General features: G+C 47.6%; 8 protein-coding genes across 8 annotated transcripts; 6 read left to right on the top strand and 2 right to left on the bottom strand.

Annotated features, from left to right (window-relative positions):
* Positions 1-606: 606 nt before the first annotated feature.
* ARB_01851 (uncharacterized protein) lies at positions 607-3,439 on the top strand (the record flags this gene model as incomplete). The annotated part of the gene is made up of 2 exons (XM_003011826.1): positions 607-794; positions 862-3,439. The coding sequence occupies 2 exons, from the start codon at positions 607-609 to the stop codon at positions 3,437-3,439; spliced, it is 2,766 nt and encodes a 921-aa protein (XP_003011872.1).
* A 1,047-nt stretch (positions 3,440-4,486) lies between these two features.
* ARB_01850 (uncharacterized protein) lies at positions 4,487-4,708 on the top strand (the record flags this gene model as incomplete). The annotated part of the gene is made up of 1 exon (XM_003011825.1): positions 4,487-4,708. One exon carries the CDS (start codon positions 4,487-4,489, stop codon positions 4,706-4,708), a length of 222 nt encoding a protein of 73 aa, XP_003011871.1.
* A 332-nt stretch (positions 4,709-5,040) lies between these two features.
* Positions 5,041-6,268, bottom strand: ARB_01849 (cholestenol delta-isomerase, putative; the record flags this gene model as incomplete). The annotated part of the gene is made up of 4 exons (XM_003011824.1): positions 5,041-5,502; positions 5,588-5,784; positions 5,822-6,108; positions 6,234-6,268. The coding sequence occupies 4 exons, from the start codon at positions 6,266-6,268 to the stop codon at positions 5,041-5,043; spliced, it is 981 nt and encodes a 326-aa protein (XP_003011870.1).
* A 507-nt stretch (positions 6,269-6,775) lies between these two features.
* Positions 6,776-8,441, top strand: ARB_01848 (uncharacterized protein; the record flags this gene model as incomplete). Its single annotated transcript, XM_003011823.1, has 2 exons — positions 6,776-7,265; positions 7,336-8,441. 2 exons carry the CDS (start codon positions 6,776-6,778, stop codon positions 8,439-8,441), a joined length of 1,596 nt encoding a protein of 531 aa, XP_003011869.1.
* Positions 8,442-8,952: 511 nt separating this feature from the next.
* Positions 8,953-10,908, bottom strand: ARB_01847 (uncharacterized protein; the record flags this gene model as incomplete). The annotated part of the gene is made up of 1 exon (XM_003011822.1): positions 8,953-10,908. The coding sequence occupies one exon, from the start codon at positions 10,906-10,908 to the stop codon at positions 8,953-8,955; it is 1,956 nt and encodes a 651-aa protein (XP_003011868.1).
* Positions 10,909-11,493: 585 nt separating this feature from the next.
* ARB_01846 (mtDNA inheritance protein Dml1, putative) lies at positions 11,494-13,676 on the top strand (the record flags this gene model as incomplete). The annotated part of the gene is made up of 6 exons (XM_003011821.1): positions 11,494-11,565; positions 11,620-11,825; positions 11,916-12,354; positions 12,422-12,969; positions 13,057-13,328; positions 13,528-13,676. The coding sequence occupies 6 exons, from the start codon at positions 11,494-11,496 to the stop codon at positions 13,674-13,676; spliced, it is 1,686 nt and encodes a 561-aa protein (XP_003011867.1).
* A 3,181-nt stretch (positions 13,677-16,857) lies between these two features.
* ARB_01845 (uncharacterized protein) lies at positions 16,858-20,596 on the top strand (the record flags this gene model as incomplete). Its single annotated transcript, XM_003011820.1, has 2 exons — positions 16,858-19,978; positions 20,043-20,596. 2 exons carry the CDS (start codon positions 16,858-16,860, stop codon positions 20,594-20,596), a joined length of 3,675 nt encoding a protein of 1,224 aa, XP_003011866.1.
* A 1,667-nt stretch (positions 20,597-22,263) lies between these two features.
* Positions 22,264-25,275, top strand: ARB_01844 (uncharacterized protein; the record flags this gene model as incomplete). The annotated part of the gene is made up of 1 exon (XM_003011819.1): positions 22,264-25,275. One exon carries the CDS (start codon positions 22,264-22,266, stop codon positions 25,273-25,275), a length of 3,012 nt encoding a protein of 1,003 aa, XP_003011865.1.
* Between the last annotated feature and the right edge of the window lie 1,041 nt (positions 25,276-26,316).

Here is a 26,316-nt window from a genome sequence, read left to right as displayed (position 1 = left end):
GTCTGGGTTACCTGGAACTTTGATTTGATTTTCAATACACAAAAAGCCTTCTTCATTTGAACGTTAGCACGCACTCATAAAGTTGCGATATATACCCGAAATTTCATATCTACTTTCATAATCCGCTCCGTTGAATACTTTATTTTTTTTTTTTTTTTTTTTTTTTTTTTTAGCATATAACTGGTGGGTAGAATTTGAAAAAAAAAGTTGATCAAGACCATATGAAATGCCTCCAGAATGCTCTATGGAAGTAGGTATGTAGAAACTGTAATTTGAGTAATAAGTTTTCAGATGAGTGAGACTTCAGTACGGAGTGGCTAGACTATGATCCATTCTTCCAGCAATATTCGTAATTTTGCATACTGCAAAAGATAACATTCTTATAAAAATATATCATTAAATTCTAAACATAAAGTATTATGACCTAATAAATTTATACCTAAAGTTTTGGACAACGAAATGATCACGTGATAGCGCGTCTGCCTTGACGCGTGTAACGCTTAAATTAAAAACTTTGGACTCCGCGAACATCGACGGCATCAGCTTCATGTTATTTTTACATTAGGCAGTAGACCAGGCAAACTACTTGAATTCTATGCTGGTGCAATGTCATTCAAGCCATTCCGTTCCCCACTTCCCAGAAAGCCACAACCCTCGACCACAACTGCCACAGCGCGTGTGCCTTCAATCCCCGAAGAGCCTTTGCGTAAACGAAGGCGGGTGAACACCTGTGATGACGGTGACAAGGAGGTAGTAGAAACTTGCGATAATGAGACATACTACAGCGTACTTTGGTAATTATATTATTATATCTATTGTATTGACTTAATTATGCAAAGCTAACGACTGAAATATTCTTAGGCGCAAACCTACTGCTAAGAAGAATAAAACTTGGGATGGAGACGGAATCATCATTGCTCGGGGCGACTATGGCTACCTGCAGGATGTATCTGGGCGGGAAATGGGCAAGATTATACTGAGATCTAGCCTGGAACCTGGAGCTTCATTGTCTATAAGTGGTAAGGATGTCGAGGTGGAGTCAGTGCTTAGCCGGAAGGAATTCCTTTCCACTTCAAATGGAGCACAGAAAGACAGCATTGAAAAAAAGAACAACATTGCAAATACTCCATCCCATAACTCTCGCCTTCCTTCTAATACAGTCTCGAAACCCGGAATGAAAATTTCGCTGAATGATTTGAAGACCCAAAAACCCCTTAATATGTCTGCCTCGCGGAGTTATGCCACCAATAGCTCTTTTAAGAACCCTTTGAAGCAGTCTACCGTGTTACCGCCAGGATCGAGCGGGCAAATAACCCCTAGACATGACCCCACTCTACCTGGCGCTGTGGTAATGAAAAGACCTAGCTCAGTCCCCCCTGGCAAACAGATAGTAGATGTCGTCGTTGACCCGATTCTAGGGAAACATCTAAGGGAGCACCAGAAGGAGGGTGTTAAGTTTCTTTATGAGTGTGTTATGGGGCTGCGGCCTTTCAATGGCGAAGGAGCTATTCTAGCCGATGAAATGGGTCTAGGGAAGACACTGCAAACAATAGCCTTAATTTGGACCCTACTGAAGCAGAATCCCATATACGGTTCTCAGCCAGTAATCAAGAAGGCCCTAATTGTCTGCCCGGTTACCCTTATTAACAACTGGAAAAAAGAATTTAAGAAATGGCTAGGCAGCGATCGAATTGGTGTATTTGTTGCTGATGGTAAGGGAAATCGGTTATCAGATTTTACAATGGGACGAAGCTATAGTGTTATGATCATTGGTTATGAGAGACTACGTTCTGTGCAAGACCAACTTACAAAAGGGCCTGGAATAGACATTGTTGTTGCTGACGAGGGCCATCGGCTGAAGACTGTGCAAAACAAGAGTTCACAGGCCATTCAATCTCTAAACACTACACGCCGAATTATTCTTTCTGGGACACCAATCCAGAACGAATTGAGCGAGTTCTTTGCTATGGTGGATTTTGTCAACCCTGCCCTCCTAGGAACGTTTAAGTCATTTATGAGGGATTTTGAAGGCCCAATTGTTGGAGCTAGACAGCCAAATGCTCCTAAGAAGGTCATCGAAAAGGGGAAGGCTAGAAGTGAAGAACTGGCGGAGTTGACGTCTCCGTTTATCCTCCGCCGGACAGCTGATATCCTTTCAAAACACTTGCCGCCAAAAACAGAGTACATATTATTCTGCAATCCTACTTCTGCGCAGAGAAGTGTATACCATCACGTTCTCGCCTCTCCTATGTTCCAATCTGTGTTGAGAAACTCTGAAAGTGCTTTACAACTTATCACTATTCTGAAGAAAGTATGCAACAGCCCCTCGTTGCTTAAGCCGAAGGTAGAGGATAATGGCAAAGGTGAAGACACATCAATGAGTGCTTTGTTATCCTCTCTCCCACCGAATATTCATCGCTGTCTTGCTGCGGGTTCTAGCGGGAAGATCAGAGTTCTCGATCAATTGCTCTATAACCTACAGAGTAAGACGAAAGAGAAAGTCGTCCTGGTGTCCAATTATACTTCTACGTTAAACCTGCTGGCAAATCTCCTGACTTCGCTAGACCTCCCATTCTTGCGTCTAGATGGTTCTACACCTGCCACGAAACGTCAGGCTCTAGTAGAGGATTTCAATCGTTCTCCGTCTTCATCTTGTTTTGCATTCTTACTTTCCGCAAAAGCAGGAGGTACAGGGCTGAACCTCATCGGAGCCAGCAGGCTTGTACTTTTCGACGTGGACTGGAACCCAGCAACTGACATCCAGGCAATGGCAAGGATTCATCGAGATGGCCAGAAGCGACACTGCCATATCTACCGTCTATTGCTCAAAGGTGGAATAGAAGAGAAGATCTGGCAGCGACAAGTGACAAAACTTGGTTTGGCAGATAGCGTTATGGATCAAAAGGGTGGCATAGCCCATTTTTCACAGGAGGAATTGAAAGATTTATTCCGTCTGGATGAGATCTCCAAGTGCCAAACTCACGAATTATTAGGATGCGAGTGTGGTGGTCGGGGAGAGACGTCTAAGGATATAAAGGATGAAGACAACCTTCGTGCAGAATCAATCTCCGTTTCTTCTTCCGAGGATGAAGACCATGAGCTGGAAGATTCAGACGACGAGTTCCCTGATCTTCCAAAGCTGATGAAAGCGTCGGAGCTCATGATATCTGGAGCACCTCAACCTTCATCTAAACAGCAGAAAGCATACGAGAGAGCCAAAAAGCGTTTCTTAATGCAATACTCCCATATTGATACTACCTTGTTGAACACCGGAGAACAAGATGTTGACGGAGACGAGGCCGTTTGTGATACAAACACAAGTATTGAAGCAAGTATTGGAGACGAAGTTCTATTGTCATTGCTAAAAGAAGAGAAAAGTGGGGTGGGATACCTTTTTAAGAAGAGTGGCTTTGCGAATGCTCCATTACTCGTTGATTAGAAACCGAGGACTGGGCTGGTTGCATTAAAGTAAATAGAAAATATAGAGAGAAAAGATATATTAACAATACCAGAATTTATATTTATAGGCTTATTTCCGTTTTTATCTTTTTACGTGATTTTTTATCAAACGCTTGATATTGACAATTGTCATGAAAAGTGAGTTGACATCGCCTTTATTAAAGGGCGCATATATTTAGTTACAATACGTCATAGTGACAGTTGGATAAATGCAAATAAACTATTTTTAGTTCCTCTTCATTCGCCAATAAGGATTCTCACAAAATAATTAAATTTGTAATTAGCGTTGTTGATTGGATGAACTATTTTTATTTTAAAGTTTAAAGTTTAATTGGAGCTCGGCCAAACTGACTGCGAACAAAAACACCAAAAATACCTACGATGCTTTCTTCCGCCGAGTTGTTGCCCCGGGTTGTGGGATAGCTGGACCATGACGAGTGAACAAACATTGCAGATTGTATTTTACACCTATCCAATATTAATGATTGAAATTATGAATAACTAACCAGCGAGCGCTACCAGCTATGAAGTATATTAGGTATAGAATATAGATTGAGTAACAGTCATGCAATCAGCACCATGGTCTAGATGCGTAATGGGAAGAATATTTGCGGCAAGTCCACGGATAACCACATAACCATTATTACTTTAGTTCATTTATTAATTTCTGCTTGGTCGTACTGGTGGGAATACACAATATGCAGAGATTTGGTCCACACTTTATACATAATGTGCATGAGGGCCTAAGTAATGGTAGGCCTTGACTCTTCATAGGAACTACACTCCTACATACTTTAACTAGCTATTTAGCTTATTTACGTCCAACTAATCATATTTTGGGTTTAGTAACGGGGTTAACATTATATATCTGGTGTATAGGTAAGTATATGCCTGCGACTCGGATTTCATAGGTGTTACCCCTGAGTTGTAGTACTTAACCAGGCAGGAAACATTTATTCTAGGATTGGCAGTCTTGGGGAGTAACTAATAGTAGTAGTCTACTGTTCCTTTACTCGTGGTGCTCGTGATGGCAATTCGAGCGGAACGAGACAGAGGAGGGGAGGAGGGGGAGGATATTGGTGATGCTGAAGATGATGTTGAAGATGATGCTGAAGGTGATGCTGGAGAAGATGATGATGAGAAGAAGGAGAATGAGAATGGTGGTAGTAGTGTGTTGTTTTTGGCAGTGGCGCTGATGCTACACGGCGAGCACGACGCCAATCCCCGTAGCTGGCAAATGTTGTATTAATACAAATTGATGTCCCTGGATGTCCGTAGATAGGAGTTGGGAGTTGACGCTTACTTGGCCAGCAGCCGGCCCAAATGGCCAGTTCTGAACGCGGCAATTAAGATGGCCAAAATTATGGCCACAAAGTTGTAAATATTTAAGGCCTGGATGGCCCTGGCCATCAATGAGGGTTGGGGGGGGGGGGGGGGAAGGAGAGGAAGGTTCGATGCTACCCATGGTTCTTCCTGAGGGGCGTTAGTTAGAGACTTTATACAAAGCGCCATATGTTCTATGTGATTTATGGTGCATGGTCTATCTAGAAGGTAGCGTCCGGTCTAATTACAATTGCATATCTATTCGCGAAGGAGGCTGAATATGTCTGTTGAACATGGTGCTCGTAAGATGGTCGTGAAGTCCATCAAATAAGATTTAGTAGAAGACGGAGATATCACTGGGTTTTGCGGTTTATGGTAGCGGCCTTCATGTACTGGATCGATTTGGTAATGATGCCTATGCTCTGGCACATGTAGTCTGTCACAATCAGTATGGATACTTGAGAGGCTGGTAGGAGTCGACTTACAGGCAGGCACAACGATCCAGATGGCGTTCATAGTGAAATAGTAAAACCAAAAGTAGTATCCCTCTGGCCGGCAGTAGCTGACCTGGTGGAAGTAGTGGTCGAACATGCTAGTAGCATAGTAGAGGATGTCTCCGTATATCTGACCCAGGGAGACAATCACCTGGAAGGAATGGCGCAAAGGGTGGTCGACGGTAATAAGATATGCGAGCAGGAAGCACAATGGGCCCCAGCAGACCTATTCTTCATCAGCTTCATGCCCTAGCAACCAGGACCTCTTCCTTCCTTCTTTTTAAATAGGGGGTAAGGTTATCGAGTCTCACCGCAGTAATGGTCTCCATGCACAGCACGAACGGGTCCGAGGTGAGGTACCGCGAGTCCGAGAGAGAGTATTCCTTCCACAGCTGGCCAAAAAAGTCCTGCGCCGGTGCCATTCGAGTGTGGTTATACACAAAATAGCCCTCGAAGAAGAAATGGATGCTACCGCCTGGTCTACTGTTAGCAGCCAAATCTCTCAAATCTAAATACCAGTACCAGCACAGGGACAAGCTACTCACTCAGGACAAACCACAGGATGGCCACCTTGTCGCCCATCTTCAGGCTGGGGCGAGCAACAGAGACCACCGCCAGTGTCAGCAGAAGCAGCGCGCCCCATCCTCCAAGAAAAGCGCATACCAGTGTCGGGACGTCCCAGTCGTTGGCCAGGTATCCGACCACTTTGGCGTCTAGCGGGTAGTATGGGTGTGCAGGCTCCATGGCAGCTCTCTCGTCTCTCGTCTCTCGCTCTTCTCGGTTGACCTCTGCCCGGTGAAGGTGAATTGGTGTCGTGGTTGAGTTGTTGAAGCTGCGAAAAAGCAGAAAAAAGGAGAAAAACTGAATAGGGCAACTAAAGTTTGGGTGATAACTAGTGCCGGTCACCACCACAACCACCACCACCACAACGGTAACCGCAACGACAACGACGCATACAGACACAGACAACGAGACGAGACAACAGCGGTCATCGAGACTGTGAGTGACTCTGGCGGCACGGAGCCATGCCCTCAGACAGCAGACCGGCGGGGATGGACTTGGCCTTCGACTCGCCCGGCGCTCCCCCAGACATCGCGGCCTTGTTCCTGATCCGCTTTGACATCAGAGCCGGGTAAAGCCCCCAGCTGTTCTCTGCTGCCTCTTCTGCTTCTCTAGCTAATTGCAAGTGTTTAACGGCAGATATACGATTGCCTGGAAGAAGACGGCTTCAGAGAGTACGTTTGACCCTCCCCTTGCCGCAGTATTCCCTGCTGACAGATGGTCTCCAGTTGTACTCGAGAATGCGGTGGAATTCAAATCTCTACCCTCTGGCGCACACAACGTCAAGGAGGATCTAGTGTACGTGTTTAGACGCTCCTGTGGGAGGATACGCTGCCAGTCGAATACTTATACTGGGTAGATACTTCGTCCATGATCGATACATAGGCCTCAGCGCCTTTATCAACCAACCCGCGGGGGAGGCGGAGCGCAATGCGATTATGCTCTCAGTAGGGATACTTGCGCCTTTGAGCCATGGTAGGCTCGGCAGAAGCTGGAAGCATGCTGCGGGGCTTAAGGAACTTGCCATGTATGCATTCTCATTGCTCTTCCGGACTATAATCCAATGGAGACTCCTTGCTGACCTTCGTGATAGACAACTAGCAACAGACCCGGACGACACTCAGCCATTGGCCAGCTATTGGGACAAACACCAATTAAGAGACAGCGAGGGCAGTTCACCGCCCGAGTCACCATTGGAATCCATGTCCCATCCTAAACCAACCTCTGTGCCGCCTGCCAAACGTCGACAGCGCGCTCTAAGTGATGCGACGGCGCTTATATCAAGTCGCACACTCCCGTCATATCACCCTGCATTGACTCTGCCGGACTTCCTAGACACATTTGGACCCTTGATATTCCCGTTATATCGTGCAGCTCTCTTGCGGAAACGCATAGTCTTCCTTGGTGATGCTCCGGTCGAGTCCTCTTGTAATTTTAGTACGTTCACCCCTTGAAGATACTCACACCCATGAGTGACAAGCGAACTAACTTCAACCAGTATATAACATATCCTTACTATCATCTCTTCCTCAGAACTTACTATCCCTCCTTCCCTCCACCAAAGATATACCCAGTTTCCGACCACGACCTCTATTCAATATTGGCATACACGACATGGCCCAGCTATCTGCTCTGTCTAGCACTGACCCATGCTGGATAGCTTGTTCTAGTGACCGCGTTCTCGGGTTACGACCAGAACTTTACGATGTCCTCGTTACCCTTCCACCAAACTATTCCAGGCAAGCACCTGAAAGAATATACCCCAAAATGTCCCTTTCCCCTCCAGCTGCTGCAGGCCAGCAAAAGGACCCAAAAGCAAAACCTACTCCCATAAAAGCTACACAACGAGATAGCCGTCGATTCATAACATTACGAGATGGACTCAGAGAGTTCTCGCGGCTAGGCGAGATATCCGGTCCTGACAGAGAAGACTCAGATAACGCATCCACTTTTTCATCAAGTTCCCTTGTTGAACCGATCTCCTGGCCTTTACTAGCATATACATCTTTCATATGGTGGGCTTCTGCTGGAGAAAAAGGCGCAGGACCATCAGACGAAGAGGCAGAACAAGATGCGGAACTTCTCCAGATATCCAGTGACGACACAGAGGCTGTAGACGACCATTCAAACCCGAATTCGCTCCGCCGCCGAGAGTCAATGGTCATACCAGATGCGAATAATACGTCCCAGGAAATAGCTATAATAACCTACTTCAGACGATTGACCACCCAGATATTCACTATCTTATTCGACATCATCACTCGCCAGACTGAAGAAGACTTGGACGAATCTCCTGACCTCAGCAACCAGAGCGAAACGTCCTCGCTTCGCCGCTACCGTGATAATGAGGGCGGAGAGCAGGAGGATGACGAACAGAATTCTTCTACGCTTGTAGGCGAACATGATGATCAGCCGCTCTTGCGTACACCAGACGAAGAAGAAGGCATTATCACGATTACTTCCTCGGATATAACCAACATGGGCCTTGATGCCTGGAGTCATGCCGATAAAGTCTTCGTTGTAGAGCTGGTGAATGTATGGTGGGGGCGGAAAGCCCAGGTTGAGGGATCTCATATCCAATGCTGTGGTGTAAGAATCATATAACTAGGTGGAAAGTCTTGTATAGTTTGGTATATTTACTTATGATGCATATCAACTATTACTTTCAGAGCATATTTGTTGTTACTTACTCCTTTTCCGTTGCCTTAATGTTGACCAAAATGGTGAAGTTATCGCAGAGATATCAAATAACATATAGCTATATGATAGATTTAAGAAAGAAACTAATCTATCAAGGCCTATATATTCCCATAACTCCAATTTTGTTCGACGAGATAGAGCGCTAGATAAAGGAAACGGGCTCGAAAACTTAGGTCATGGCATATGCATCGTAAAAAAGGGGGAAAAGAATGGTGAATGCAACGCTATGAGTGAGGTAGAAAGACATCAAAAGCGAAACCATTAAAAGGGGTACTACTTTCAAATATAATGCACGCACTTGCTGCAATGAGTATGCACAGTGGATAAAAAATTCGGATAAAACCTGCGAGATATAAAGTCCTTAGGCTCCGGAGGCTACTGATGCCTTTGGACTGTTGCCTTTTGATACTGAACTCTAGTATCCATGGCCAGCAGCAGAAAGTCCACGGCGGCCAGGTTTGGCACGGTTGATCGTACCTTCAGCTCTTGACAGGCTTCTTACTCCATTTCTGGGGGTTGAGGCTCCACTGACGACACGGGGACGATGGCTCGCATCGTTTGCGCTGGCAGACCGTTTAAGGGCGCTCTGTGTACGGCCACGTCGTGCTCGAATCTGAGCCAGGGCCTCTTCACGACTAATGGGAGTACCGGGAAGCTTTGCAGATAAATCGGCTGACGGTTTTTCGGAATTAAGCGGGACCGTCTTCGTGGTTGTGATTGTTTCAACTTCGGCTGTGGGGTTGTTTTGACGCTGGCGTTGTTCCAAGGGGAGAGGCGTCACGTAGCGTTTCCGAGAGTTTGTATCAGCAGGCTGCTCCTGAATACGCGATCGTGAAGATGAAGGCTGATGATGAGAGGCCTCTAATGCCGCAACTGGTAGTGGCTCTTCATTTCTCTTCTTTGGTTCACCCAAGCTTGGAGTCGGAATGGGGTCGTCATGAAGTGATCGCCTTAACTTTGGAGGTGGATCTGCATGGTTCACTGGAGGACGAATATTTGGCTGTTCACGTCGCATGGTCTCTGCTTTGCGTACTGGGGATGGGACTGTTTTGAAAGTTCCGGTATCTGGACAGAAGACAACATCGGGTTCGACGGGGGCCTCATTGCTTGCAGGGTCAGGTTCAGGACAGTCAACATCATCACCTTCCGGAGTAGGAGATCGTTGAGCTATCTGTAACTGCGGCGACGGCTTCCTGGCAGGCGGTGGACTGGGTATATTTGCAACTGCCTTTTTCTCTTGATTCTCAGCAGGACTTATCTTTTCCCAACCTAAGTCGTGCACATATTTAACCCCTTGCCGTTCCGCAATCCTGCAAGAGCACCGTTTAAATTGACATTCTAGCTTCAAGAAGTCAATCATATCCTCTGCACGTCTTCGCATTAGCTTCTCCCAACGCAAATCCTCTTCAAGCTCCAATATTATTTCCCTTTCATTATCCATTAGCTTCAAAGGCTCATCCTCCTGCTCAAATGGTACCATGTCGCGGCCAGGCGTTAATTTCGTGGGTGATTTCAAGCTAGACCGGAAGTCAGGTTGGTGTTGAGCGCTCTTTTTCCGGACAGGTGACATTTGATCCCTTGAATCAGGCTGGCCACGCTTTTTCCCTCTCAACGCTGGGCTTCCTGACATGAGATTTATGCTTGACCTCTGCACTCTGCTTCGCGGTGTTTCTCCTCGCATTATTTCTGCTTGCGCCTCAAGAATATCTGACTGATTGTCCGTCTCGAAGGCCCTTATTTGTTCCTTTAGCACTTCATTTTCCTCCGTCAAACCTGCCAAAGCATACGCGCGTTCAAATGCCTCTTGTCTAGCTTTGTCCTTGGCTTCTCGTTCAGCCTTGACCTCATCCTTGAGGTTCTTGATCTCTCCTCGGGAGGATTTCAATTCCTCTTGTGCCTTGACCAAATTGGAGCCGGCACGAAACGCTTCTTTCCTGGCACGCCGTATCTCCTTTTCAAACAGTGTTCGCTCTTGTGACTGTCGTTCTTTGAATGTGTGTAGTTCCTCGAGTAATGACTCGAGCCGTTCACTCACTCGTCTTTCCCGTTGCCTTGCCTCGTTCAACTCCTCAGTTGTTGCTTTCAATGCTTCTTCGGCTTCCTCGCGGCCCAATATCGCTCTTTGCAAAGCGGCATGTGTGGTCGATGACGGGGGCAGTGGCGCGGGGCTGCTGGGGCTCGCAAGCCTGTTGAGAAACGCAACTTTGGACTGGACATCGACAGAGTGCCTGTCCGATTTGGATTGCAGATACGCCAGATCCGAAGGCACCGGCGATGCTCTGTTCATTGTCTGCTGGTTGATGCGACGCGGTGATAGCGGATGAAGGGGGGAGCCCGTATCTCGAGTGTACTTCAGCGACGACGACTCCATGGCGCATTGACTGTCTCCTGGGAAGCGGGTTGTAGTATGTCACTCCCTGAAGTTGTGTCCCACCTCACTGTCGACGGTGTCTCCTGTCAGTCGCCTGTCTGTCCAATGTGTGGTGTGTGATGATGTGATGTCTGGGTTTCTGTGTGTTTCTTGGATCCTTGTTTATTTCGACAAAAGAAAAGCTTTGTTGCCCCGAGCAACGCGTATTATGTAATCACAATATCACGTGAATGCTTATATCAGTAACTGCTCTTTTTCGACGACGACGACGACGACGACAACGACGGAGGATGAGATGATAGAGAGACCGCCGTCAACCACCTGTGCTGGTTTTATTTATTTATTTATTTTTTTTTTTGATGCTATGAGTGCTGGTCCTTTGCCGTGATAGGCCCGAGAAGTGCTCCATAATCTACATGTACCTGATGTCAGGGACAAAATAAATCGCAAGCGAGTAAATTCACTTCGCAAGGATAACTAGTTAGATCTCCACAAACTGTTGAAGATCGCAACTTCGGCTCCTTCAGCTTTTGCATATTTATAATCGAGAGCTTTCCCAGTGTAAAGGGCAATTACAGACAAAAAATGCATGAGATAATTACCCTCCAGCTTGGACAGCGCAGTAATTATGTGGCCACCCACTTCTGGAATGCCCAGGTATGAGCTCCGATGACCCCGCGATTGGCTGGGCGGCAAGCTAATTGATATTAGGAATCATATTTTACATACTCAGAGAATGAACAATCGCCAGTTAACCATGATATCCATTTTCGTGGTGGTATAGGGGCTGATGGCACAGAGACATTCACTCCCCGGACACTTATCTACGATCTGAAGGGTGGATTTGGCACGCTACGCAAGTACAATGCTCTATATCAACTCGAGGAAGACCAGCCTGGCCTGGATGGCGGACTTTGGTGAGTAATATAAAATGATAACTAAAACTGAAATGTCGCATTTTCGTTCTTGTCTCTTATAGTTGACGTCCTAACATATTGACGGCGTAGGGACACAAACGGAATCTTGCAGCAGCAGCCTAAGATACCGCAGATTGAATATCAAAGATGCCTCGATATGGGGCTACCGGTTCCTGAGTTGACTGCAGAAACCGTTAGGTACTGGTCCGACTTTAACCGCGTATTCTACAGCCCACGCTCTATCCAGCAAATCAATGAGTACGACCTTGGTTCTCAGCTGATGCCGTTTGAGGACTGGTCCACGGGACAGACTCTCTTTTCCGACCTGGACAGAGAACATGACCTACTGGACCGTGATTTACGGCCTTTTGCGGAAGAATGTGACCAGTTGAAGGGGATCCAGATTTTTTCCGGAGTGAACGATGCATGGGGTGGTTTCGCGGCAAGCTACGTAGACCGCTTGAAAGATGAATACGGAAGCAAGAGTATTTGGACATGGGCTCTAAATGATCCATCCAGCCTACGACGAGTAAGTTGGCCGCTCCTGTTTCATCCTTACCATGGCTTCGAATCGTATTCTAACCTCCGAGGACAAGGAAAAACGTAAGCTTGCATCTGCGAACCTAGCAAGGTCAGTGAGCGAGATAGGCAGTCAAGTCACAGCTTTCATACCCATTGCAGACCTGCCAAGCAGGCTAGCGTCCTATGTGAAGCCAGACCTGCGCCATACATGGCTCTCATCGGCCCTGATATCTTTAGCTCTCGAGAGTATCAGCCTTCCCACTCGACTAAGAGGACATGAAGCGCTTGACCTCTGGGAAATAGCTTCCCGAGATTCACGGAACATATATCACCTGGAATCCACCGTAGGCACACAGGAGTTATCTGGTTTTCCTACCGATAAGGGAAGTTCAGGGCAGGACACATCTGGATCTGGAGCCAGTCATGGCCATGATGATGATGATGACGGACCCCAAGAAAAGTTGAAACAGTTTGATGTTCAACTCTCTCCACTCGGTCTTGCATCAACCCATGACAGTAGGGTATTCCATCAACTCTCGGTTAGAAGAGACAGAACTAGCGATAAGTCTAGTTCTTCAAGCAATACAGGGCCACCCGTGAATGCGAGCTCCAAGACCCAGAGGTAAGTTTTTTGGAACCATCCCATCCCCCTCGATTTCTTCGCAGCGAAACTGCGGGGAGACAGGGAGGCCGAGAACTTTCGAAACAGTACTAAAACAGTTGCTAGCTTCGATACACAACTAGAATACCCGATACTAGACTCCTTTCCCCGTGACTTAGTCGCAGGCCAAGGGCCACCAGGGTCAACACTCAAGGTTCATGCGGCGCTATCTATATCCTCACAAGCAAGAGGATATCTCAAAGAATTGCAGCAGTCGATGGGGATCTACGTCCCCTTTGACCAACGCGAAGAATTATCGAATTCCCTAGCTACGCTATCTGAGGCTTATATTGATGGATGGGAGAGCGATAGTGATTCTGGTGACGATTGAGACAGTCTCCGTCTGGTGTTAATTAATTCTTCACGAGATCAACACTTACTGAACATCTTCCCCCACACCCCCTGACTGATCTGCAATAAGGTTCAATGAAGCCCCAGAAATTCCTGGAAGGCAACATGTGTGATGGCAACAGCCGCAGACGGCTCTACCGCTGCCCGCCCCTTACCGCCTGAATGCAGCCAAAGCCGAGTCTGTCTTCCAACGTATTATTCCAGAATTGAACCACCCTCCTAGACGCCGACAACAGAGGATTGATATCTTTATGAAGAAGAAGAAGGAGGAGGAGAAGCAGATGGGAATGCCTTTGTTTCTCGGGGTTTTTCTTTAAGCTTCTGCTCTCCACACAAGGATCGCCCTTTTTTTCAGGTATGGTGGCATATTTTTCAACAGCTCATTTTTTCATCTCCGCAAAAAGGTACCAGCCAATGAGAGGCTCCAAATCGCTAACCGACCCATCCCGCCATCAGTATTTATTTTTCTTTTCTGGATATTTTCATTCCTGTCTATTTGCATCTTTCTCTCCACTAATCTCCACCAGCGCATGTTCCCCAGATTCAGCCACGATAACAACACTTCTTCGCATAGAGGTCCCTTCGTATACCACGGTACATACAACATGCTTAGAGCAGCGAAATGGTCTGATGTAAGTGGCGAGGTGCTCCTTACACAGTCTAGTCAGGAATGAGTCATGCAGTGCCTGCATCGGTTAGTTGACTCGACGGCCCAGCATTCAATTCGGGTACTCCGTAATGAGTTCCATGTTGGACAAAATGGGATTCAACAATAAAAAGATATATTGAGGCCGGAAAAAGTAAAGTTGCCGCCAAGGAGAAGGTGCTGTTAATTCAGCAGAGCAGACCGGCACACCAATGGTGATAGCACAGCGGTTGCATGGAGAGCAAGTGTGCGTCGCCGCACAGGAATGTTCTGCCAATTCTCGACGGCATCGAGGGCTTCAATCCTTCAAAAGATGCCTTTGTCTCCTTGATTTCGAAAACGAAAATTTCTCGTGGCTGAACCAAAAAGCAATTGATGGCGGGCTTGCCTCACATGTTAAAATCCGGCTTTGCCACTTGCAACAGACTCTGGGAATGCTGCCATTGTTCACACCTACCTGTTTCAAGCATTGTGAGGGAATTCGGATACTGCCTGAGGGCAGTGACAGTTGTCTGTTGCAAGGACTATCGCTCGATATCCAGGATGACATCTTGTATTGACAGTGTGTGAAGGTATATATGCATTTCCTGACAGGAACTTTCGGCAAACTTCAGGAACGCAAGATGCGGAGTTGGTACATCATTCAACCGTAACCCTATGCTTTGATATACATACACATAACACTGATCTGACGATCTGATGACTTAGGCCTCAGATTCGTTATGGATGCGGAGCTGATCTCTAACATGGTTTTCTACTATTATCCCGCTGGACCCGAGTGAAATCCGAGGCCGGCAGAGGCTACAGGCCAATATGCCACCATCATAGGGGAGAATAATGTTCGGGCCCTTCGGGATAATCCCGCTTGCCTCAATGAGCTGGCCAAGGCATGGAAACCTTGGAATGCTCTTCTCGGATATCGACTAACATGCATACCCGGGAATATAAGCGTACATAACCACCAATATGAACCGCCTACATTAGTCCTCTATCATTGCTTCAGGCATGGGCAAGCGATGCAGCCATTCCATAGTGTGCCTCTTACTCTGCTACAAGGCAGAGATAGCCAATGAGACTAGCTTGCAGCGGGAGTCGTACAGGTGTCAGCAGCGTCCCTTCTCCCCGCATCCCATACAAACTACTTTCTTACCTATTCTCGGGGTGCATAGTTACATGATACGTGTCCTGGTACTCCGTATGTCAGACTACGTGCAATAACTATAAACGCAAGCATCCAGCCCGGGAATACTCGCCTTGAGATTGACAGGGGGTGACATCTTGAATCCAGAGACATGGCTCCAGCAATTTCCACTCTTCGGCCTGGAGACTCAGGGCCCGAGTTACGGAGAGTTCTCTACCTGGTTGAACGTGAAATTCGAGGTGATGCGATGTCGCTCTAGACACCGCAATGACATCTTTAGCCACATAGCGGATGAGATCTGCGCTTACCGCCCCTTGATATTAGTCGGATTCCTTAATTGTGGTTAATTGTTCAGAGTTAATAATACGGAGTAACTAAACCAACTTTGCTCCCACGCCCCCGCCTGTTAACTTAGTAAGTTTTTGAAACATCAACCACCTTGCCTGATCTTCCAATGTTCACAGCCGATATATTGGATTATCATCATTATCGGCGTGGAAGCCCTCATCCGTCCATGCTGGGCCCGGCCCGCCCAACAGCCGTTCCCACCAATAAGCATGAGCCATGGTGGCGTTTTGTGCCTGCTGTTACCAAAACCAGAACAGCCATCATAAAAATAAATAAATAAATAAACCCACTTCTCGATATTTTTGGGTTTATCAGGCAAACCCTACCATGAGAATGGAGGGACGAAGCGCCGGCTGAGAAATGTGAGTCCATGCATCAAGTTCTACGAATCGTGTCCGTTCGCACTGCATATTCTAGTTACCACCCACCGAATATTCAGAGGGCTGGAAGAACATTTGCCTCTCCATCAACGTGCCAGTTGGACAAGGATTTCCCACAGCTCCGCTGCAGTGTCGCCTTTGATCAGAAACAAACTCCCCGGATGGCGTGTTTCGATCGGATTATCTACTGGATAATACGCAGCAAAAGAATTGATATATTGTACGATTCTTGGGAGCTACATAACTGAATTTTTCTTTCGTTCTTGGGGATAGTAACTATCGCTGAGAAGGTTCACTTATTGATAGCATCAGAACTGAAGAAGAGGGTGCTGTAAGTATATGTCGGTATATAAACACCGGGCTAAAGCCAATTCCTGTTAAACTTCAGCTAATTAAGGTACAATACAGGTAAAATGAGAAGTTTAGAGGAGTGGGAAAGTTAAGCCTTGAGGATGAGGATGCACAAGGGCTCCTGATCCTTGCAATTTCTCTTGAAGCGGATATCTTGTGAGGACTGATGTGCACGATGCAGCCATACACATTGCTAGGACTCCCTTGCAGTTGTTTAGGTTACACACGATATCTCGGTCTCGGTAACTACAATATATTTTCTTTTCCTTGCCGGACCAAATCGACGCTGGTCTCTGGCATGGCGCTGGAAACCTTGATTGATCAAGTTACCCATGATGTGTTTTATCTAGGCCCGGATGATATTCATCATTCCTTACGATAGACGCCCACTTGGGGTGCATATAAGCCCCATGCGCTCCCTACATTCTCCCTTGCTCTCTCTTTTTTATACCCAGGTGTCGTGGAAGTCATAGTTGGCATCGAGGAACTCCTTCGCTACGGTTCCTTCAATTCACTCCTTTCATTCATTTTATTTTATTCTATTTATTTTATTTTATATTTATTTAACTTTTTTATATTGTGCTTCCCACGCATCGGAATTGCTGGCATAACTTTCATTGTTGTGATTCGAGATGAAGTCAGCCCTTGTTTGGCTGCCATTGGCAAATGTTGCCTTTGGTGCTGCCATCAAGCGCCATGAATATGGAGGTGGTTATGGAGGTGGTTATGGAGGTGGTTATGGAGGTGGCTATGGAGGTGGCTATCCAGGTGGCTACCCAGGTGGCCCTCCCGGTGGCTTTCCGGGCGGCTTTCCAGGGGGCTTTCCAGGGGGATTTCCAGGCGGCTTTCCAAGCTTTCCAGGGAATGGAGGGGGCTTCCCAAGCTGGCCTCAAGAACCAAGTGAACCTACTGAGCCTCAAGAGCCGGGTTGGCCCACCTGGCCTAATGATCCCTCAGAACCGACCGATACTCTGACATACCCTTATCCACCATTGCCGACATATCCTCCAAGCACTCCAGTTCCTCCCCCGACAGAAACACCCATTCCAACGCAGCCTACGTCTCCTACCGGAACAGATATCCCAATTCCAACATCGCCTACTGGAACAGATATCCCTGTGCCAACGTTTCCTACCGGTACAGAGACGCCAGTCCCAACGCAGCCAACCTCTCCAACTGGAACAGATATCCCCGTGCCAACCTCTCCCACCGGGACAGAGACGCCAATTCCAACGCAGCCCACCTCTCCGACTGGAACAGACATCCCAATTCCAACATCGCCTACTGGAACAGATATCCCCGTGCCAACATCTCCTACCGGGACAGACATCCCTGAGCCAACGTTTCCCACCGGAACAGATTTCCCTGAGCCAACCTTTCCCACAGGAACGGACTTCCCAACGTTTCCCACTGGCACACAGACGCCAGTTCCAACGCAGCCAACCTCTCCTACCGGGACAGAGACGCCAGTTCCAACGCAGCCAACCTCTCCTACTGGAACAGATATCCCCATTCCAACCTCTCCTACCGGGACAGACATCCCAACGTTCCCCACGGGAACGGACTTCCCACCATTTCCCACCGGCACAGAGACACCAGCTCCAACACAGCCAACCTCTCCTACCGGGACAGAGACGCCAGTTCCAACGCAGCCAACCTCTCCTACTGGAACAGATATCCCCGTGCCAACGTTTCCCACAGGAACGGACTTCCCACCGTTTCCCACCGGCACAGAGACACCAGCTCCAACACAGCCAACCTCTCCTACCGGGACAGAGACGCCAATCCCAACTGGCACTCCAATTCCAACCTCTACTGGCACTGTTAATCCTACTGAGACCACAACCTGTGAACCTACGGATACTCCAGTTCCTACACAGCCAACCTCCCCCACTGGAACTGAGATCCCAATTCCAACGCAGCCAACCTCCCCAACTGGAACTGAGATCCCGATTCCAACGCAACCAACTTTCCCTACCGGAACCGAAATTCCAATTCCAACGCAGCCAACCTCTCCAACCGGAACTGAGATCCCGATTCCAACGCAACCAACTTTCCCTACCGGAACCGAAATTCCAATTCCAACGCAGCCAACCTCTCCAACCGGAACTGAGATCCCGATTCCAACGCAGCCAACCTCTCCAACTGGAACTGAGATCCCAATTCCAACTGGTACTCCAATCCCAACTTCTACTGGCACTGTAAGCCCAACAGGGACAGATACTACAACCTGTGAGCCTACGGAGACTCCAATTCCTACCCAGCCAACAGGCACTGGAACTGAGACTCCAATTCCAACACAGCCAACAGGAACTGGAACTGAGACTCCTATTCCAACACAGCCAACAGGAACTGGAACAGAAACTCCTATTCCTACTCAGCCAACAGGCACTGGAACTGAGACTCCTGTTCCCACTCAACCAACAGGCACTGGAACGGAAACCCCTATTCCTACTCAGCCTACAGGAACTGGAACTGAGATTCCAATTCCTACCCAGCCAACGGGCACGGGAACTGAGATTCCTGTCCCAACATTGCCAAGTCCTGTTCCTACTCAGCCAACAGGCACGGGAACTGAGACTCCAATTCCTACCCAGCCAACGGGCACGGGAACTGAGATTCCTGTCCCAACATTGCCAAGTCCTGTTCCTACTCAGCCAACAGGCACGGGAACTGAGACTCCAATTCCTACCCAGCCAACAGGCACGGGAACTGAGATTCCTGTCCCAACATTGCCAAGTCCTGTTCCTACTCAGCCAACGGGCACTGGGACTGAGACTCCTATTCCCACTCAGCCAACCGGAACTGGAACTGAGATTCCTGTCCCAACATTGCCAACACCCGTTCCTACTGAGCCAACGGGAACTGGTATTCCTATTCCCACTCAGCCAACAGGTACTGGGACTGAGATCCCTATCCCAACATTGCCAAGTCCCGTTCCTACTCAGCCAACGGGCACTGGGACTGATACTCCTGTTCCCACTCAGCCAACGGGTACTGGAACTGAGACTCCAATTCCTACCCAGCCAACAGGTACTGGAACTGAGATTCCTGTCCCAACATTGCCAACTCCAATTCCAACTGAGCCAACAGGAACCGGTATTCCCACTCCTACGCAGCCTACAGGAACCGAAACGCCTGTTCCCACTCAACCAACAGGAACAGGGATACCTATTCCTACTCAGCCAACAGGCACTGGAACTGAGACTACTATTCCAACTGGGCCAACGGGCACTGAGACCCCTATTCCTACTCAACCAACCCCTACAGGAACGGAGACTCCCATCCCAACATTGCCAACTCCAACCCCAACTGAGCCAACAGGCACTGAGACTCCCGTGCCTACTCAACCCACGGGAACAGAGACTCCTATTCCAACGCAGCCTACGGGAACCGAAACGCCTGTTCCCACTCAGCCAACAGGCACTGAGCCAACAGGCACTGAGACTCCTGTTCCAACTGAGCCAACGGGCACTGAGATTCCTGTTCCTACTGAGCCAACGGGCACTGAGATTCCTGTTCCTACTGAGCCAACGGGCACTGAGATTCCTGTTCCTACTGAGCCAACGGGCACTGAGATTCCTGTTCCTACTGAGCCAACGGGCACTGAGATTCCTGTTCCTACTGAGCCAACAGGCACTGAGACTCCCGTGCCAACTTACCCAACATATCCTACTGGAACAGAGACACCTGTCCCGACATCAACAATTACTCTGACAACTACTGAGACATACACCAGCACCAGCTGTCCAGGTAAATTGAAATATCTACATAAACGTTCAGTTAATCTTGTAGCCGTCACACTAACAGATATTAGTTACTACGGAGACGCACACTAGCGGAACCGAGACGTTTACCGAGACTAGGACCGAGACTAGCACTTTAACCTACACCCATACAACAACAACTGAGACTGTGGTTCCTATCCCACCATCTCCAACTGGTACTGGTGTACCTCAACCACCCCAGAGTCCACCCCCGCAGAGTCCTCCATACCCAACTGGAACTGGTGTTCCGCCACCACCTCCAGGGAGCACTGGAGTTCCTCCACCAGTTCCTCCACCCTCTTCATCGGAGACTCCAGTCCCGTCTGAAACCCCGGTTCCATCACAACCCACTGGCACTGTTCCTCAGCCATCTCAAAGCCAGCCACCCTCCTACCCATCACCGCCACCCTCATCAACTGAGACTGGCATTCCTTCCGCACCGCCATCAGAAACTACCACTGGTGGTACCAACCCTACGCAACAGCCAAGCCCAACAAGCCCAACTCCAGTTATACCACCAGTATACACTGGTATGGCCACGCGTACTAAAGGTTCTGGGATTTCTGTCCTGATGGTTATTGGTGCTGCTATGATGCTGGCATGAGCCATGTTCCCTTGAATTCTACATGTTCATTTTTTTCCCCTCCATTCTAATTGATCAGACGCTCTTTTATTTCAACCATATATGCCACCCACTTGGCTATTATATTTTTAATTTCATAATTGACAGTAGTAATTGGGGGCGAACATGGCGGAATGACAAGCAATTGGAATAATAAAATTTCGTATACCTTTCCCTCTTCCATGTGATTTGGAGCTGTGAATAGGTTCGGATTGTAGAAATGCAGATACATACTCCTCACTTAGCGGCACATTTCCCTTCCGTCTCTGATAACACTGCTCTAGAGAGCACCCCTTAATTTTTCAATAGTTCCTTAATTTTTTGATTATGAATCTATGCTCATAACTATGTACCAGTACTCATTGGAATCCCAATTTTGGTGGCCTTGTGTAAACAGGAGATGTACGTGGACTCATTACCAGGCCTCGTGGATACTAAAGAAGCATGATAAAACCGTGTCATCTCCGCCTGGAGAGTTAGAAAAAGTCATCTCGGGCATTACTGGTTTCAAAAATAACGTGTGTAATGTGAACCAAAACCCCTCCTTTTATCACACCATCTGCATATGGATACAGTACTACTTTCTCCACACAACGTTGCTGGTGATGCAGAGTGCACAGAAACATCGATTGCGCCCGACGTGTGCTGTGTGAGGCAGCATGCCAGTAGTCTAGACAACCTATGAGTATTTCCAGCAGCTGTATGCCATCCGAAGCAAAGTGCAATACGTGGTAGTATGTTACGTTGCTGAGTGTAGTATACCCCCCTGTCACAGAGGGGGTTCACCAAACTGCTGCCGAAGTGAACCAAATTAAACGACGGATGCTCCGGTAGTCATATTGTAAATAGGGCATTGTCCACGTCTAAGCCGAGTGGAGCTACGATATAAGAGCATTAATATTAGATATTGTTCTTCCTGATGGTAAGCAGAGTCGTTTTCGTTGGATGAAATATTTGATTGGAAGGAGGTTTGGTGAGGTGCCTGTTTGTCTTGTTTGTCTCTTGAGACATCTCATTACATAAGCAAGAGGATCAACTATAATCCGTGAATATCCACGTGACACAAACTTGCCAAGATTTAGATGCAAACATGCCCAATCCAGCATGTTTGTTCCCTTTGCACCGACCAAGCTCTCGACATCGCCGAAAGTGCGTTAAGAAGCTGATGCCAAAGTGTCCTTATCGCGGCTTTCTCTCTCTCTCTCTATCTCCCGCTCTCTCTGTCATTCGCGGCCAAGGCAGCTAGTTTTCATACCATTAATTATACATACATTCAATTCGGGAATTGGGCGCATAGCATAGACGTGTCCTCTTCTGCCCGTTAGTTTTTATTCGCCGCAGCGGCGCTGGTTTATATTTTAATTTGACCGCAACATCTAGTTTGCCCCCCATTACCGTGATCTGCCAGCCACTCCCGCACTCTCTTGGTTCTCCCTTCATGAAGCAGATAGCAAACCTGTTGCCGTCAGCGAGGCTCTGACTTATTGTATATATGCTCCTTTCAAACTTCTCATCAAAGGTATGACCCCATTCAACCAGGCCGAGATGCTATTACCTGTATCTGAGGCGCATTGTAATAACATCCAATTACATCTTAGGTCTAGATCTGTAGCCTTCCCCCTCACTTCTCCTGCGAAGTCATCGTCACAATGGCGCTGCTTGGACGGAGGAGAGCTTCTCTCTTCTATCTAATCGCCGCAGCAGCACTGCTCTTCATTCTCTCCGTCACTATCCCCGCAGCCGCGGCAGCCTCTGTCGGTTCTGGTGTCATTGGCATTGATCTCGGAACAGAATATATAAAGGCCGTCCTTGTTAAACCAGGAATACCCCTCGAAATAGTCCTGACTAAGGACTCAAAGAGAAAGGAAGCAGCAGTTGTAGCGTTCAAACCTGCCCGTGAATCTAGCCCTACATTCCCCGAACGGTTTTATGGCGGTGACGCTAGTTCACTTGCTGCCAGATTCCCGGACGATGTCTACGCCAACTTGAAGACTTTGCTCGGCATTCCCGTGGATACTGGCATCCAAGGCTCCGGGTCAGAGAACGAAAACTTGGTTGAGATGTATAGGCAGCGCTACCCGGCCCTGAAAATTGAAGCTGCATCTGGAGATCGAGGGACTGTTGGGTTTAGGAGCGCGAAAGTTGGAGCAAATGATGGGAGAGAACCCTTCCTTGTCGAGGAACTGTTGTCTATGCAGCTGAAGCAAGTCAAGGCAAATGCAGAGGCATTGGGTGGAAAGGGGACAAACATTAAAAAGGCAGCCATCACAGTTCCGCCTTTCTATACCGCTGAGGAAAAGCGTAGTGTGGAGTTGGCCGCGGAGTTAGCTGGCCTTGACATTGTCTCCATGGTTAGCGATGGTCTAGCCGTTGGCATTAACTATGCCACCTCCCGCACATTCCCAAATGTTTCTGACGGAAAGAAGCCTGAGTACCATGTTATTTTTGACATGGGTGCTGGGTCTACTAGCGCAAACGTGCTTCGACTCCAGAGCCGCACTGTTAAGGATGTGGGGAAATTCAACAAAACCGTCCAGGAAATCCATGTCCTTGGGACCGCCTGGGACAAGACCATGGGTGGTGACATGTTCAACCAGCTAATCGTGGATGATATGGTAGAGAAATTTGTCTCTACAAAGAAGCTTGGAGATGTGACAATCTCACAAGTCAGGGCTCACGGAAAGACGATGGCAAAACTATGGAAGGATTCTGAGCGGGTTCGTCATGTTTTGAGCGCAAACACCGAAACCACAGTATCCTTTGAGAATCTCTATCAGGAGGATGTCAACTTCAAATACACTCTCACTCGGGCCGAATTTGAAAAAATCACTGAGAAATATGCCAACCAGGTTACTGTTCCACTGACAGAAGCAATTTCCGCGGCAGGCTTGAAGATGAGCGATATTGAATCCGTGATTCTTCACGGTGGTGCCACCCGAACTCCTTTTGTCAAGAAAGCACTCGAAGAATCTACCGATGGAAAAGTCAGAACAAATGTCAATGCCGATGAGGCTGCTGTATTTGGAGCTGCTTTCAAGGCTGCCTCCCTCAGTCCCTCATTCCGCGTCAAGGAGATCCGGACTTATGATACCTCGGGCTACGCTATCAATATGAGATGGAAATCAGGAGACAAAGATAGGCAACAGAATATTTTCACTCCTTACTCGGAGAGTGGGTCTGTCAAGTACCTGACGGTCAAGAATGTGGAAGATTTTACAATCAAGTTTTCCCAACTCTACACCCGAAATGGCAAGCAGGTCGAAGCCCCCATCCTCGAGGCACAAACAGCGAACTTGACTGCGTCAGCTTCTAAGCTCAGGGACGAATTTGGCTGCTCTCCTGTGAACATTACCACCATGGTGTCTGTCAGATTGAACCCTGTAAACGGACTCCCTGAAGTTATGAGTGGCAGTGTGAGTTGCGATGTCCAAGTCGAGAAGAAGGGAGTTGTAGAGGATGTCAAGGAATTCTTTGGACTTGGGTCGAAGAAATCTGACCAGGAACCTATCAAGGAGCCTGAGGATGCTATTGACCTCGAGAACACTTCATCATCTACGGCTTCGACAGCAGACAGTGCGTCTGCGAGTGCGACGTCCTCGACTAGTTCCTCCAAGGAAGCAGAAAAGGCTGCCAAAGAGCCAAAAGTCCGAATCGAGTCGGTTTCGGTTGGCTTTACATCCACCGTCTTAGGGATACCCCCAATAACGGCAGAGGAAATGAAGCGTATTCAAGATCGCCTTTCCGCGTTTGATGCCTCTGACCTTTCTCGTGTTCATCGCGAAGAGGCATTTAATGAACTAGAAGCCTTCATTTACAAAGGTCACCATTGGCTTGACGAAGAGACTTTCACCAAGGCTACGACAAAAGATGTCCTAAAGCAATTGGAGGAGAAGCTTTCTATCTTGGGAGAGTGGCTTCATGATGATGGCACCAGTGCCGGAATAGAAGAGCTCAAGGATAAACTGCGCGATTTGAAGGGAATTGTCGATCCAGTAGTTGACCGAAGGAATGAAGGTTTGACTCGCCCCAGAAAGATCGATGCCTTGAAGGGAAGTCTTGACAGCACAAAAATGCTGGTAGAAATTATGGAGAGTCAAATTAAAGCTGAAGAGGAGCTCTTCTCTTCTTCCTTATCAGCTTATGAAGCGGCTTCTACCGAGGCACCATCCAGCTCGACAAACGAAGACTCATCCTCTCCTTCCACCGCCTCAACACCAGCTGGCACCCCATCTAAGGGTTCAAATGAAAACAGCGACCTTGATAATGATAACTTCGCTGAATCATCGTCCGCAACACAATCTGCACCCCTAGTCAAACCCACTCTTACCTACTCACTCTATTCACCTGAGGACCTCTCAGCCGCCGCAAGTCTCCTAAACGCCACCACCAAATGGCTTGAATCTAAACTCGAAGAGCAGAATAAGCTCAGCGAGTTTGAGGACCCGGCACTTACTATCGCTGAAATCGATGCCAAGCTCAAAGAGATCGAAAAGATTCTCTCTTCCATTCTCACCAAACAGAGACGACAAGGCTCCAGCAAATCTAAACCAATCACTAAAAAGAAGGTCAAGAACATGAAATCGCAGTCAAAACCCAAGGCTAAATCGAAGACCAAGGAGACCCCAAAAAGCGAAACAACGAGCGCTAAAGATGAATTGTAATGGTTGTTGATAGATATGGACTTGGAGCGTTTTTATTTTATCAATCCCGTACCTTGTTAAAATTAGCAGATTTCCGATTATCATTACCTTAGACCTTTTATACTAGCGAAATGATAAAGATAGAAGAATCAACCCGTGCACTTCGAATCGTTCTGGGTGTAGCACAACGGTAAGGGTGCCTGATGACTAAGCAAAGGTATCCATGGACCGTGCACTTGGCTGTTAAGCTTAATTTGACGCGAAAAGTTACTTTTTGTTGCTATTTTTTCCGTCGATATTATTAATGCTATCGAACCTCTTCGAAGATCCAACAAGAGCCATCCTTGGCCAGTAGTCCATAACTAGCAGCGGACAGAAACTTCCCGTGGTGTTTGCCATTTGAGCCCCCAAATCCACTGGCTGAGAAGCAGTCTTGAATTGTTGACGTCAACATACGAACAAATTAACAAGAGCAAGGGTGAATGAAAGCAGGGGGGGATGGCTCAGTGCCTGCGGCTTTTACGCGGAGATTGAAGCCCGTAGTTATGGCGGCTTTTAGCCTCTTTAAGTCCGCATGGCAGAAAGAAGCTTTAGATGGGCTACATGAATGTACCATACCCAAGGATATGTTCCGTTATTGGATCATTTCAGTAACTGTCGTCATTCCTCCCTTCCAAGGGGGAGATGATATTATACCCAGAAAATATCCTCACTCTGGTTATTTTCTTGTTCGTCCGAATGTATTGAATTTTCCAGGACCACCTCGGATCCGCGGGCCGTTGATTTATAATTATATCCAACGTGGTAGACCCACTGGAGCCTAGCTCAATGCTGACAAAATCACGTTTTTGCCATTATGGTAAGGGGTACTTCGTGATGGCATAATAGTAGCTCTTAAAGCTACCAATCATGTTTCCGTGTTATGTTATGTGTGAATGCATCTCTCTAGGTTTTGCTCTAGAATTAGACCGTCCTCAGAGACTTTTATGTTACCAGGATTGATATCATTGAGTCAGAGCATAATGGCGTGGGCTACAAATTGTGCTGATATCCCGCGGATTG

Source organism: Trichophyton benhamiae, assembly GCF_000151125.1.
Source record: "Trichophyton benhamiae CBS 112371 chromosome Unknown contig01106.0, whole genome shotgun sequence".
In the NCBI taxonomy this organism is placed as follows: Eukaryota; Fungi; Ascomycota; class Eurotiomycetes; order Onygenales; family Arthrodermataceae; genus Trichophyton; species Trichophyton benhamiae.
The sequence above is the reverse complement of the archived record's forward strand: the minus strand, read 5'-3'. Positions and strand labels throughout refer to the sequence as shown.